We start from the raw sequence: 14,235 nt of genomic DNA, 5'->3' as shown, positions 1-14,235 counted from the left end.
ATGAATAGTTGTTTGCTCTAGTTCCATAAACATTTTGGGGTTCATACTCCGTAAACAGTTCCCTATTTTTATAGAAGAACAGTAGGCATTCCTGGATGTACACTTCACTCAGGGTCAGGATTTTTGCTCTTCTAAAATGCCCTCTGCATGACTCTCTGTATCCTATTCCTGCCATGATTCTAATGACCCGTTTTTGCACGACAAGGATTTGTTTGATGTATCTGCTATTTCCATAAAAAACTATCCCATAGCGGAAAACTGACTCGAAGTTCGCATGGTATATCATTTTAATCGTTGTGTCATCTACATATCTCCTCGGGATACGTATGCAGTAGCTTACCCTATTCAATTTATCAATAGTCCCCTCGACGTGGCAGTTCCAGCTCAGACAGCAATCAAGAGTCATACCCAAGAATTTAGTGCTGTTTGTTAACTTCATTTTCTCCTTGTTCACTACGATTTCCGTAGGTAGCGCATAACCAGGGCGATTTGTTCTTATTGTCATCGCATTTGTCTTCTCGTCATTGAGGAATAGTTTGTTTGAACTAAACCATTCTTTCATTTGTTTCAGTATGTTGCCAGCTGAATTTAGTAGGTCTGGAAAGAGTTTTTGTCTGATAAGGATATTCGTATCATCTGAGTAGTTAGTAAGACTAAAACAATCATTTTCCTCCGAAATTTCAGCATTGTCGTTCAGATAATCAATGAGTAGCAAGGGTCCAGCCACTCCACCTTGTCCTACGCCATTATAAATAGTCCTGATTTCTGATAAACCTGTCTCACCTTCATTATCCACCTGTACAAATTGTATCCTATCCGACAGATATGATTCAAACCATGCTAGAGCAGGACCTCTAATGCCGTATCTCTCAAGTTTATCGAATAATATGAAATGATTCAAGCAGTCAAACGCTTTTGTCAAGTCAAAAAACAGAGCCATAGCAACTTCACTTCTTTCCAGTGCCTCAGTGATGTTCTGTGTGAATTGGAATATTGCAGTCTGGCACGATTTTCCTTTCTGGTAGCCATGCTGTGTTTTACTCAATAGGTTGGATGTAGTAAAAAAAATCTATTTTGCGGTTACACATAACAGATTCAAAGATCTTTGAGAAGCAAGACAACATACTGATCGGTCTATAGTTTTCCAGTTTTTCTTGATCACCCTTTTTATAAACTGGTCTTATTTTGGCCAACTTCAAACCATCCGGGAAAAGTCCACATTTCAAGGAATTATTCAGAATATATGTTACAATGTCCACTATTCTTGCTATACTCAATTTCATTATCCTTGTTGGGACCTCATTACTACTTGCACTCATCTTGTTTTTTAGGTTCTTAACGACCTTCATCACCTCCTCCGCAGTTGCAGGGTGTAGGAATATGGATATACTGTTCCTCTTGATTTAACTTGTATAGAGTTGTGGCTTCATTGTTGATACCAGGTCTCTGATTGAAGTTATTAAAAAATCATTAAAAAGGCCAGCCACAATCTTGGGATCTCCATCAACTTGTTTATCTCTCGTGTTTACTGTCCCTCTGATATCCTTTACTATATTCCATGTGATTCTCTGTTTGTTATCTGATTCGACTTATCTTTTTTGGTATCGTTTGGACCTGCTTTCTTTCAGCTTCCTCTTGTACTCCCTCTTGGTCTCTCGATAAGTATTCCTTTACATTCCATTAACACTACTTACTGTCTAGAGAATATCCAGTCTGTTTTTGCACTCTGCCAACTCTGGATCTATTCTTCTCCTTTGCCTACTTCCTAGTGTGATCTTCTTGAGTGGGAAACATCCATTGAAACATGCCAGATACAACTTCATAAACCATTCCCATTGTCCATTAACGTCTCTTTCATCTATTTCGCGAATTTCCATCCATTCTAAACTTCCTAAGGCGTTTAGAAAAGTATCGATGTTTTCTTGATTGAAAATTCTCCTCATTACTTTTTGGTCTCTGTCTTGCCAATAGTAACTGTAAGTTTTTGTGCGGTATGGTCAGAAATCAGTGAATGAAGGATTTCCCCAGAAATACCACACCTGTTAACTAGAACATTGTCCACACAAGATGCTGCTGTTTCAGTTATGCGAGTGTTTTCGCTAATTGTATGGTAGACACTATAGGAATTGAGCATTGAGCACATTTGTAATCTTTCAATGCTATCCTTGCTGACAAAGTTTATGTTGAAGTCACCCGCTATTATCACCGTTGTATTAGCCTCATTTTTGAAGAGTGCTACCAGTTTTTCTAGTCTTCGTAGAAATTTCCGAAATCTCCATTTGGGGGTCTGTATACTGCTGATACAATGATCTTTGTCTTGTTGATCTCAAATTCGCAAGCTGAAATCTCAATGTGGTTTTCTACTGAGTTCTCCGTTGTTTCTTTCCTCACTTTCCCTAATAAACCATCTCTGGTGTTATGTAGATATTATTTTATAAGTTCATATTTTGAATATACGCGCCGATAACGGAGAGAGGGAAATTCAGGTGACGGACCGACTCGAAGAAGTACGAAAACTCAGTATGAAGCTACCACTACAAATGAAAGCATATGTTCAATTATTATAATTGTATATTCGAGATAATCGTATTAGTAATAAAACCTAAAAGGAAATTTACGTCCTTTTATTACCAAGTACACAACAACTGGCGACGAGGATTTAAAGAAGAGCAGAAGATATTTTATATTTTCTGATAAACGAATCTACGCAGGAAGCTATGGTTGAAACTCGAAGTATGAGTGCACCAGATGTAGTTTTTCAAACTACGTTCAATATTGAGCCCTATGATACTACTTTGAACTGGACTAGATGGGTACAACGATTAGAAGGTTCGTTCAAATTATTTAATATAAAGAAAGAACAATACGCCATATATTTCTTACATTATATTGGTGCAAGAGCATTCGATATTCTTTGCAACAAAATATCACCTTACGACCCATATGTGAAATCATACGATGAGCTGAAAAACATTTTACAAACATACTACGCTCCTGCAGCACATGAAATAGCAGAGAACTACAGATTCCATCAAAGAAAACAGCAAGATGGAGAGAAAATTCAAGAATTTGTAGCAGATTTACAAAAACTGGCAGTAACTTGCAATTTTGGTGGATATTTGAATACAGCACTGCGGAATCAATTCGTTTTTGGATTGAGAAGTAAACGAATTCAATCAAGACTATTGGAGCAAGACAACCTAAAATTCGAAGAAGCAGTCAAGATGGCGATTGGTATAGAATTGACGGAAAAAGATGTCAACCAACTGAACGAGGCCAGCTACTCAGGAGTGAACCAAGTGCAGCAGATGAACGGAAAAAAATTCAATAAAAACCAACAAGATAAAAGGAAGTCTTTTTCTAAAAATAATTTCAATACAAATAATTTCATTAAAGATAATATGAGCAAAAATAATAAATTCAATTCTAGTAGATTCATCAATAATAATAATATTAAATGTTTTAGGTGTGGTGGAAATCACTTTGCTAATAAATGTACCTTGGATAGGAACACACAGTGTTCTGGTTGTGGAGGAAAAGGGCATCTCAAAAAAGTTTGTTTCAGGTCTCAATCGGTGAATTACACAGCCGTTTCTTCCGAACAGGTTGCCGAAATCTTAACCATCACAAACAAAGGTGAAGATTTACGAAAAAAATTCACTACTACATTGATACTAGAAGGTAAACCAATACTTTTTGAAATTGACAGCGGTGCTGCTGTGACTCTAATGGGGTATAAAGAATTTAAAAATCTGTTTCCTTACAATCGTGTCATCAAATCTAATTTACAGTTAATTACTTATTGCAAAAATTCACTTTCAGTAATCGGTTCTAGTAAAGTAAATATTACTTACAACAATGTCCAATATAACTTAGACATTTACTTGACAGATATTAATAGTATTCCACTACTTGGTAGGGAATGGATACGTGAAATCAAGTTCAATTTTAATTTTATCAATAAAGTTACGGAAGAAAATGCACGTGATTTAGCAATTAAGAGTCTCTTACAAAAATACGCGAATATAACAACTCCGGGGTTTGGCAAAATTGAAGGAATACAAGCAAAATTATCTTTAAAACCTAATGCCAAGCCAGTATTCTATAAATCACGACCAGTACCATTCAAACTTTTAAATTTAAAAGAAATTGAGTTAGATAACCTTGAAAGAAATGGTATAATAGAAAAAACTAATTCATCAGAATGGGCTTCACCCATAGTACCAGTAATAAAAAAAAATAATACAGTTAGAATTTGTGGCGATTACAAAACTACATTAAACCCGAATTTAATTATTGATGATCATCCTCTGCCAACTATCGATGAATTATTTGCGTCAATGGCAGGTGGCACATCCTTTTCTAAAATTGATCTACGTTCAGCATATCTACAGTTAGAAGTAGTACCAGAACATAGAGATTTACTAACACTTAATACTCATAAAGGTCTCTATAGATGTAAACGGTTAATGTATGGTATTGCATCAGCACCAGCTATTTTCCAGAGAGAAATTGAAAACATTTTGAAGGGAATTCCTGGTGTTACGGTATTCTTAGATGATATCAAAATTACGGGTAGAAACGATAAGGAACATTTGGAAAGACTAGAAGAAGTTTTAAAACGATTACATGACTTGAATATTAAAATTAATAAGGAAAAGTGTGAGTTTTTTCAAAAACAAATAAATTATTGCGGATATATATTAGATGCGAACGGTAAGCACAAGGAACCCAAGAAAATCGAAGCAATTACAAATATGCCACACCCTAAAACTACAACCGAACTCCGATCATTCATAGGAATGATTAATTATTACGGTAGATTCATTCCAAATCTAAGCTCATTATTATTTCCACTTTATAAATTGTTACGCAAAGATACAAAATTTACTTGGTCACAAGAATGTGAAAATTCTTTCAAGAAAGCCAAAAATGCTTTAATCGATGATAGTTTTCTTGTACATTTCGATCCTCATTTACCTCTTATTGTAGCGAGTGATGCAAGTTCCTACGGGGTAGGTGCAATATTGGCTCATCGATATCCGGACGGTTCGGAACGAGTTATTCAATACGCTTCAAAGATATTGAGTGACACACAAAAAAAATATTCTCAGATAGATAAAGAGGCATATAGCATAATTTACGCAATCAAAAAATTTCATCAATACTTGTATGGACATAAATTCGAATTATACACAGACCATAGACCCTTAACGCAAATATTTTCTCCTACAAAAGGGCTACCGCAATTTAGTGCAATGAGAATGCAGCATTACGCCTTATTTCTGCAAGGTTATGACTATAAAATAATGTATAAGAATACGAAATTACATGCTAATGTGGACGGATTATCGCGTTTACCAGTAGAGGATGTAAATGATTTAACTAAGGAGGATGTTGTGGATCTTTTTCAGGTTGATTTAGTTAATTCGTTACCTGTCTCATCAACAATTATTTCAGAGGAGACGAGTAAAGATACGCAGCTTTCTAAACTATTATCCAAATTAAAGTCGAATGAAAAGCTTATTGATAGTGATTGTTTCAATTTAGATCAGAAAGAATTTAGTCAAAAAAATAACATTATAATTCGCGGACATAGAGTAGTCATCCCAAGTTCACTTAGAGGGAAAATGTTAGAAGAATTACACGCAGGACATTTTGGCATTGTGAAAACCAAGGCTCTAGCGCGTAGTTATTGGTGGCCGAACATTGACTGCGACATTGAAAATCTAATTCACAATTGTAGTACTTGTCAAATAGTCAGAAATGCACCAACGAAAGCAGAAACGCATATTTGGGAACCCACTCAGAGACCATTTGAAAGAATTCATGCCGATTTTGCAGGACCTTTTCTTAATCATTATTTCTTCATTTTAATCGATTCATTTTCAAAATTTCCTTTCGTTAAAATTGTTAAAAATATTACGTCTGAAAATACAATAAAAGAATGTCGCGAAATTTTTGCCACTTTTGGATTACCTGAACTTTTAGTGACGGATAATGGTACCCAATTTACATCACATTTATTTCAAAATTTTTTAAAATTTAACGGTATAAGTTTTAAAACAACGGCACCATTCCATCCATCGACAAATGGACAAGCCGAGAGGTTTGTGCAGGTATTAAAAAAGAATTTGATGGGTTTGAAAGCATCAAAAGATACTATTAATTTAGAATTACAAAAATTATTATTACACTATCGAATCACACCGCATTGCACCACAGGTAAATCACCTAGCGAATTAATGTTTCAAAGACAAATAAGATCTCGGTTGGATCTAATTTTTCCAATTGAAGCCAAAGAAAAAAAATCGTGGAATGACGATAAAATAAATGTGAGAATATTGAATATTGGCGATCAGGTACAATGTCGGAATTATTATGGTAAACCTAAATGGAAAAAGGGTCAGATAATAAAAAAAATTGGCAAACTTCATTACTTGGTACAGATTGATGATACAATTGTTTGGAAACGTCATATTAACCAAATAATTAAAATTTTCAATAAAACTGAAAAAGACAAGTTTGAAAAAGGTATTTTGATTGACCAAAAATTTTGTCAATTGATGGAATCTTCTTCGGAGGTGGAAACGGCTGTGGAGGATCCGGTTGTAGGAGGAATTTCTTATAAGAAAAGAAGTAAAACACCAACAATGAAGCCAGACACTGTGGGTTCAGCTCCAAGAAGATCAAACAGAAAAGTAAAATTGAGCAATTAAATTTAAAGTTCATACATTACTTGAAGAAATAAATAAGTTTATTTTTATTGTAATATTTTTATATTAACAATTCATATTTTATTTCATTTTAACTATACTTATTGAAGAATTTTTTTTTCTAAGAGAGGAAGGTGTTATGTAGATATTATTTTATAAGTTCATATTTTGAATATACGCGCCGATAACGGAGAGAGGGAAATTCAGGTGACCGACCGACTCGAAGAAGTACGAAAACTCAGTATGAAGCTACCACTACAAATGAAAGCATATGTTCAATTATTATAATTGTATATTCGAGATAATCGTATTAGTAATAAAACCTAAAAGGAAATTTACGTCCTTTTATTACCAAGTACACAACAATGGCACTCCCCCAATGTTTGTTCTCTAAGGTTCTGCAGAAACTTGCAGCCAGGTTGTAGTGTTCAATTTTATAGATCGGAAGTTGACTTGCGGTTTTCCAGTGTTCTGTGACGCATAGGAATGTACACTTGTTTTGGGCCTGTAGGAACTCGTTCAATTCATCTACACAATTTCCTATCGATTGTAACTTCTGATGGACTACTGTAATTTCATTTTCGGGGTATTCTTCTCTTTTCTTCTCTGGTTGTCTAGCTATACTAGTTAGATATTCTCTGCCGAAAAAACTGATATCTTCTGACGAGAACTCCCTGAAGCCATATTTCTGGTTTCTGTAATTCATTGATCAACGAGATGTCGGTTGAAACCATGAAAGCGGTACTGCCAGCATTCTCACTTTTGGGCAACATATTAACTGTGAACTCCCTGTTTGGAAATTTTTGGACAAGGAAGTTTTTGATGTTATCTTCCGTTGCCTTTAAGCTCACTCTGCCCACTAAAGCCAGGCTTCCTTTTCAGCAATGGTGAAAACTCCATCTGGTGGCAGATTAACAATGTCCCTATTTCCCTCTATTGCACTCCTATTTCGTGACCTCTTCCTTCGATTTCCCACTGTTGTCCAAACATCTTCTCTAACCTTATTCTTCCTCAGGTGATCTTCCTTTTCAGATAAAACGGTCTGTTCTTCATTTATAACTATTGGTGGTGTTATATATCCCTGTTTGTTGTTAACATTCCTGGAAGTCTCAGATTTTTTGATCGCATCAGCGTAGTTTTTAGTTGGAGCTGTTTTGTTCTCATCTTTCTGTTTGGGTTGTGTTTTTTCACCATCATCTTTATCTTTGGAGTGTGCCTTTTTGCAGTCGTCTCCATCCTTTGGTTTTGTCCTCTTACCTTCTATTTCAGGTAATAAATTCTCTCGTAACTGTAAAAGTAATCTCCGATATAATCTTCTTTCCAGTTTCAGCAAATTCTCATCCGAAATTCCTGCTTCACATATATATTGTCCCTGTTCTTCTCTTTCTTTTTTATGGGGGTTGAAGCCTTCTCAAAATTTTGTTCTCCTTTCATCAATTGTTTCAAGTCTTCATTTAGTTTTTCAATCTCCTCTGATTTGGCCTGTACATCTTCTCTATTCCTTTGATTTTCTTCATCAAGATCCCTTATTTTACTGACAAGGGTCTGATTTGTAACTTTCAATTTGTTCACCTCATCCCTTAGTTCCTTTTCAATCTCCCTGCTGGCATTCAAATCCTCCAGTATACTAGCGACCATATTCTCAGAAGCCTGCAATTTTTCGTGCAGTTCTTTCTCACTCTTCTCTAATGCCTTTATCTTCGCCTCATATTCACTCTCCGATAGAAAAACTTTTTTTTCGAAAGTTTCACTATTCCTTCTAAGAGTTCTTATTTGGTTTTCCCGTTCAATACCCTACTGACTCATTTTATCTATTTGGTCTGACAACTCTTTCACCTTTATCTCGTTCTCCTCTTCAATGTGAAAAATGTTCTCCTCTAAGTTCTTAATTTTCTGGGTATACTCCTTCAGTTTCATCACTTGTAAAACTTTCTCTTCTTCCTCACGTTTATAACTTCTCTGGCATTCTATAGAACATAAGCAACTTCCTCCATCCACTACTTTAGCTGATTTCTTTCTTTCCAGACAGCTCAGATGAAAATAACCAAAACATCTCATACATACAGTGTGACTGTTCTCTTTTTTCTTACAGCATTCATAGGTGTATTTCATACTCTACCAGTATGTGCCTGTTTGAGGAAAATATATTTCCAAGATCTCCCTAAACCACCATCCGAAGAAGTTCGGAATGAAAACTTTGTCAGTATATGGAACTCTTTACCCATTAATGTCTATGCATCATCTGCTTTGCGATAACAAAGGATGACGGCAAAAAAAACTCAACAGTTCCGAGATATTCTCGCTATTCACCGTCAAATTTTCCCGGAATTATAATTGATTCATTTCTAATATTTCTAATTCCGTTCCTCATACATTAGAAAAGTCCTTAAATTCACTCAGTACCGATTTTCAATCCCGAATTTCCAAGTAATCAACATAAACTCGAACTATTATTCAGAGCGATATTCAAAGATAACCGTCTGCGATAATATTCACGCGATAAGATGTAAGATATCGATATTTTCTCACTTTATTATTATTCACAGAGACAAATTTATATTTGATTCGGAGTTCAATCGATTAGATTTGTCCTATAAAGATTACCGAAATGAAATTCGAGACAAGTCATCTGACTTATCACCCTAATACATACAGGGTGGCCATTTGAAAACGAAACAGACGAGATTACAGACGAAATAAAGTTTTTCGATAGAAATGCTCGGATAGGTCGATTTCTGTTTCGAGGGGGACAACTTAAGATGTAGGTTACGGACGCATAGCGCTTCAACCCTTGCTGCTACAACCCCCCCCCCCCAATTTTTGAATAGGGGAGATGGGGTGAGTGATACCTCAATTTAAAGGTATTTTTATACTGATTTCAGCACAGTAATTGTTTTTTCATTTTATGCGTTAGTTCTCGAAATATTAATGCGTTAGTTAGTTAGGAAGGAAGCCACAGTCATGGTTGTTTTGAAGCTCAAAATGTCGATTTTTCACAAAACACTACAAGTGCCATGAAAACACCACTTCATTTTCAAATACTTAGTTAAGAATATTTCGAGAACTAATGCATAAAATGAAAAAACAATTACTGTGCTGAAATCAGTATAAAATTACCTTTCAAATGAGGTATCACTCACCCCATCTTCCCTATTCAAAATTTGGGGGTGAGTGTTGTAGTAGCAAGGGTTGAAGCGCTATGCGTCCGTTACCTACATCTTAAGTTGTCCCCCTCGAAACAGAAATCGACCTGTCCGAGCATTTCTATCGAAAAACTTTATTTCGTCTGTAATCTCGTCTGTTTCGTTTTCAAATGGCCACCCTGTATAAACCTAAAATTCCATGGACATCTGAAAAATATTTTCTAATATTTCAACTTTTATCTAATGAGTATTCTTGATTCACTAGCGGATTGATTCATACTTATTCTGCCCATTTAATTGATTCATTGTGGTGCAAGTGATTTCCAAATTTCAATTCATAGAATTGGTTGCATTCTGATCACTGAGGAAATAAAACTTCAGACGGCTTTATCGTCGAAATAGCGCGAGGATTTCATATTATCAAGTTACTCAAAAAGTTTCGAGACTGTAGCTTGTTCTTTTTGTAAGTTATTGCATGTAAAGACAGAATCGGTTTTACCTCAGATTTTTCATAAAGGATTCAATTACAATCGTTTGAGATCATTTCTACTCGATATTCGAGAATAACAGACATTCTAGCAAATTTTCATTCATTCAAAATAACAGTTGAGATTATTCAATACACATTTTTCATGAAATAGTATGATTTTCAACACGATTAATTTTTTCAGGTCCAAATAATCGATTCATTTATTGATGATAGAATTGCAGAAAATACAGCAATAGGACTGGTTACAGATCTGTTGGAAAATATAAGAAATTACTCTTTGCCTTGGGTGTCCCAGTTTTCTCAACAAAAATTATTCTTCCTAGGATTTACGCAAGGTAGTTCCTTGAAATATTATTTAGAATTTGATTTATATTTTGATACTGAACCAACGAATTTGACATAAAAGTTTTTCAAACTTGTGTATATGAATAGGTGACTTATTGATAATTCTATTTTTCAGAACTCTGCCAGAGGAGAGATTTTATGGAAATCACAGTGGAAAGTTATCAAAATAAGGTTTTACCCCCACCACTCAGGACTTTCAGTATACTAATTGATTCGAGTGAATTTCCAAGAGTGTTCGAATGTAAATCAGAAATATTTAATGAGAAAAAACGAATCTTTCCGAAAACGCTTGAAGTCAATCTACTTCCACTTTCTTGAAGTTATATCGAATATTCTTAAATTAATAAAATACATAACCGAGGTATAAATACAGGGTGTCCCGCAAAGAATGCGACAAACGAATACCATGAATTAAAGTCATCATGGAGGACCCATAAGGAGATGTTTCAATCGCCTGAGTGCCTTCGTTTGGGATATACAGGGTGATGTTCATCTTATCAGTGAAATTTCACAGTTCAATAACTCTTTCACTAATCGACCGAATAATTTCAAATTTTGAAGTTTTGTCACCCTTTCCTATCGCCTTCCTTCAATATTTCTGAATTCGAGTAAATCAGATCCGGACTAGGAAAATTTCAGACTTTTCCTATTTTCGTGAATATTGGATCACCCTGTACGTGAACATTATGATTTTTTCCGTTTTCGGAACCACAAAGAATCAATTCATTATAAAAATTCTATATCTCTGCTTGGCACGGTCATACAGGGTGATTAATAAACATTCCACTATTAGTGAAAATTTTTTAGTTCAATAACTCTTCAAGAAATCCAACGAATAATTTAAATTTTTCAAGTTTTGTCGCCCTTTTCTATCGCCTTCCTTCAATATTTCTGAAATCGAGTAAATCAGATCCGGACCAGGAAAATTTAAGACCTTTTCTATTTTCTTGAATATTGAATCACCCTTCATGTTGATATCATGATTCTTTTTCGTTTTCGTAACCACAAAGAATTAATTCATAATAAAAATTTTAAATCTCTGCTTGGCGCCATCATTCAGGGTAATCAATAAACATTTCTTCATGAAAAAAATTTCATAGTTCAAGATATCTTGAATTTATCGGTAGAATTATTCCGAAAATTGAAGTTGTCTCCGCCTTCACGAATGTCTCACCTAAATTTTCCTCGAATTATTAAAAAAAACTTTTAATTAACAAACTGGATAAAGAATAGAACAAAAACAGCAAATAAATTGAAAATATTTGATCTTGAAAACAATGAATCAAAAATAAAATATTTTTAGTTCAGCAGATATTGTTCAAAATGATATTCCTCCATTTTAAAAAATCTTAGGGCACGTTGATATGATATAGTTGTTTCACAGATTTCGCTATCTTATTCGGTTGAATCGGTTGTACTTCTTTCATGGGGAAATGTTTATTGGTCAGCCTGTATGACGGTGGCAAGCTGAGTTTTAGAATGTTGAATTTGAATTGATTCGTTGTGGTTACGAAAAAGAAAAAAATATGATATTGACGTACAGAGTGATCCAATATTCACGAAAAGAGAAAAAGTCTAAAATTTTGTTAGTCCGGTTCTGATTTATTCGATTTCAGAAAAATTGGAGGAAGGTGATAGTAAAGGGCGACAAAACTTCAAAAATTGAAATTATTCGGTGGATTTGTTGAAGAGTTATTGAACTGAAAAAATTTCACTCATAAGGGAATGTTTATTGATCACCCTGTATGACCGTGCCAAGCAGAGATTTAGAATTTTTATAATGTATTGATTTTTTGTGATTACGAAAACGGAAAAAAATCATAATGTTCACGTACAGGGTGATCCAATATTCACGAGAATAGGAAAAGTCTGAAATTTTCCTAGTCCGGATCTGATTTAATCGAATTCAGAAATATTGAAGGAAGGCGATAGGAAAGGGTGACAAAACTTCAAAATTTGAAATTATTCAGTCGATTAGTTAATGAATTATCGAACTGTAAAATTTCACTCATAAGATGAACATCACCCTGTATATCCCCAACGAAGGCACTCAGGCGATTGAAACATCTTGATACGGGTCCTCCATGATGACCTTAATTTATGGTATTCGTTTGTCACATTCTTCCCGGGACACCCTGTATAATGTTTTCTGATTGTTCTCCACTGATTGGTGAGAACAGCTGTGTCGAATTAATGTTTTAATTGTGTCACGTCTGGTACTAGTAGGGAATCCAATCCTCCACCAAAATATCAATCCTGTAAATCCGCGGATAAAAAATGCCAATCCCGCGGATCCGCAAAAATGCTCGCTTAAATCAAAATTCGGGTATAGATAATATATCCGTTAATGTGATGAGAAGTATTGGAGGTTTTACTGCTGATCATTTCGCCCATCTCTTCCATGTTTCGGTTGATAGGGGGAAATTTCCTAGTATTTCCAAAGTATTTGAAAAAATTGTGTATGGCCGGATGATTTCTTTTTTGTCTTGTTTTAAAATAGTAACAGGCAGCCAACATGGCTTCAGAGAAAACAGCTCAAACAGCTGCTTTTTCATTTGTCAACTTCATTTATAAAAAATTAGTCGGGGGGCTTTTCGTTGCAGGCTTCTTTTTTGATTTGTCAAGTGTTTTCGAAGTTCTCTCAAGTGAGTTCATAGAGAGTAAGCTATATAATGTAGGTTTTCGTGGCATATTTCTTGAGTGGGTGACTAGTTTCATCACTAATCGTAATATGACTGTTAGAGTGGGTGCTGCTTCGTCGCCTACATGTAAAATCAATTTAGGAGTTTCTCAGGTCTCTGTGCTGGGACCGCTCCTATTTTTTTTGTTTATAAACGATCTACCGGATTATATTGATCCAGGTATCCTGTCTATATTTGCTGATGACACGTCGCGGGCGGTCTCAGCACAGAGTCCTGATGAACTCACGGCAATATGTAATAAAATTATTTGCAAGCTTGTGGAGTGGTGTCACTCCAATGGTTTGATTTCAAATATTAACAAGACAAAATGTTCATACTTTTGCATTCGCAACTCTTATACGGATCGTTTGGGTGAGCAAGTAACTTCCAGAGATACTGTTAAGTTTTTGGAAATACACTTGGACTGTTCTCTGAGATGGGATCACCAAGTCGAGTCAGCAGGATTAAAGACTCGTTATCCATAGAGTCCATTTCAAGTATTTATTCTAGTTTGGTTTATTGCTTTCTTGATTAAAATGTCATGTTGTGGGGAAATTCGATTGATTCCGATAGAGTGTTTGTGGCTCAAAAGAGGATATTACGTTTAATTTTCAACTTGAATTCACGTGATTCATATAAGCCTTTTTTTTGGAAGATATAAACTTTTTACTTTTCCTAGTTTATATATCTACAGATGTTCAATTCATGTGAAGGAACATGAACAATTAATGGTTAAATTATCAGGCTCATGCAACAACTAAATTTGAATGTTCTCCCACTTACCAGGCCATTATTTTGTACAACCATTTACCTGTTTCTATTAAACTGTTGAGTGTATTAAAGTTCAAGAAATTGGTAAA

At 34.9% G+C, this 14,235-nt stretch overlaps 1 protein-coding gene across 1 annotated transcript in view; it reads left to right on the top strand.

Moving 5' to 3' along the window:
* Window positions 1–11,138, top strand: part of LOC123678477 — a 357,292-nt gene extending 346,154 nt beyond the window's left edge. Inside the window, exons 10-11 of the mRNA XM_045615513.1 lie at window positions 10,531–10,684; window positions 10,810–11,138. Coding sequence (XP_045471469.1) covers window positions 10,531–10,684; window positions 10,810–11,012 — 357 coding nt within the window. The 3' untranslated portion in view covers window positions 11,013–11,138. The remainder of the gene's footprint in view (window positions 1–10,530; window positions 10,685–10,809) is intronic.
* Window positions 11,139–14,235: the final 3,097 nt, after the last annotated feature.

The sequence above is a fragment of the Harmonia axyridis genome, chromosome 4 (genome assembly GCF_914767665.1).
Source record: "Harmonia axyridis chromosome 4, icHarAxyr1.1, whole genome shotgun sequence".
NCBI lineage: Eukaryota > Metazoa > Arthropoda > Insecta > Coleoptera > Coccinellidae > Harmonia > Harmonia axyridis.
This window is presented reverse-complemented; position numbering and strand designations above follow the sequence as displayed.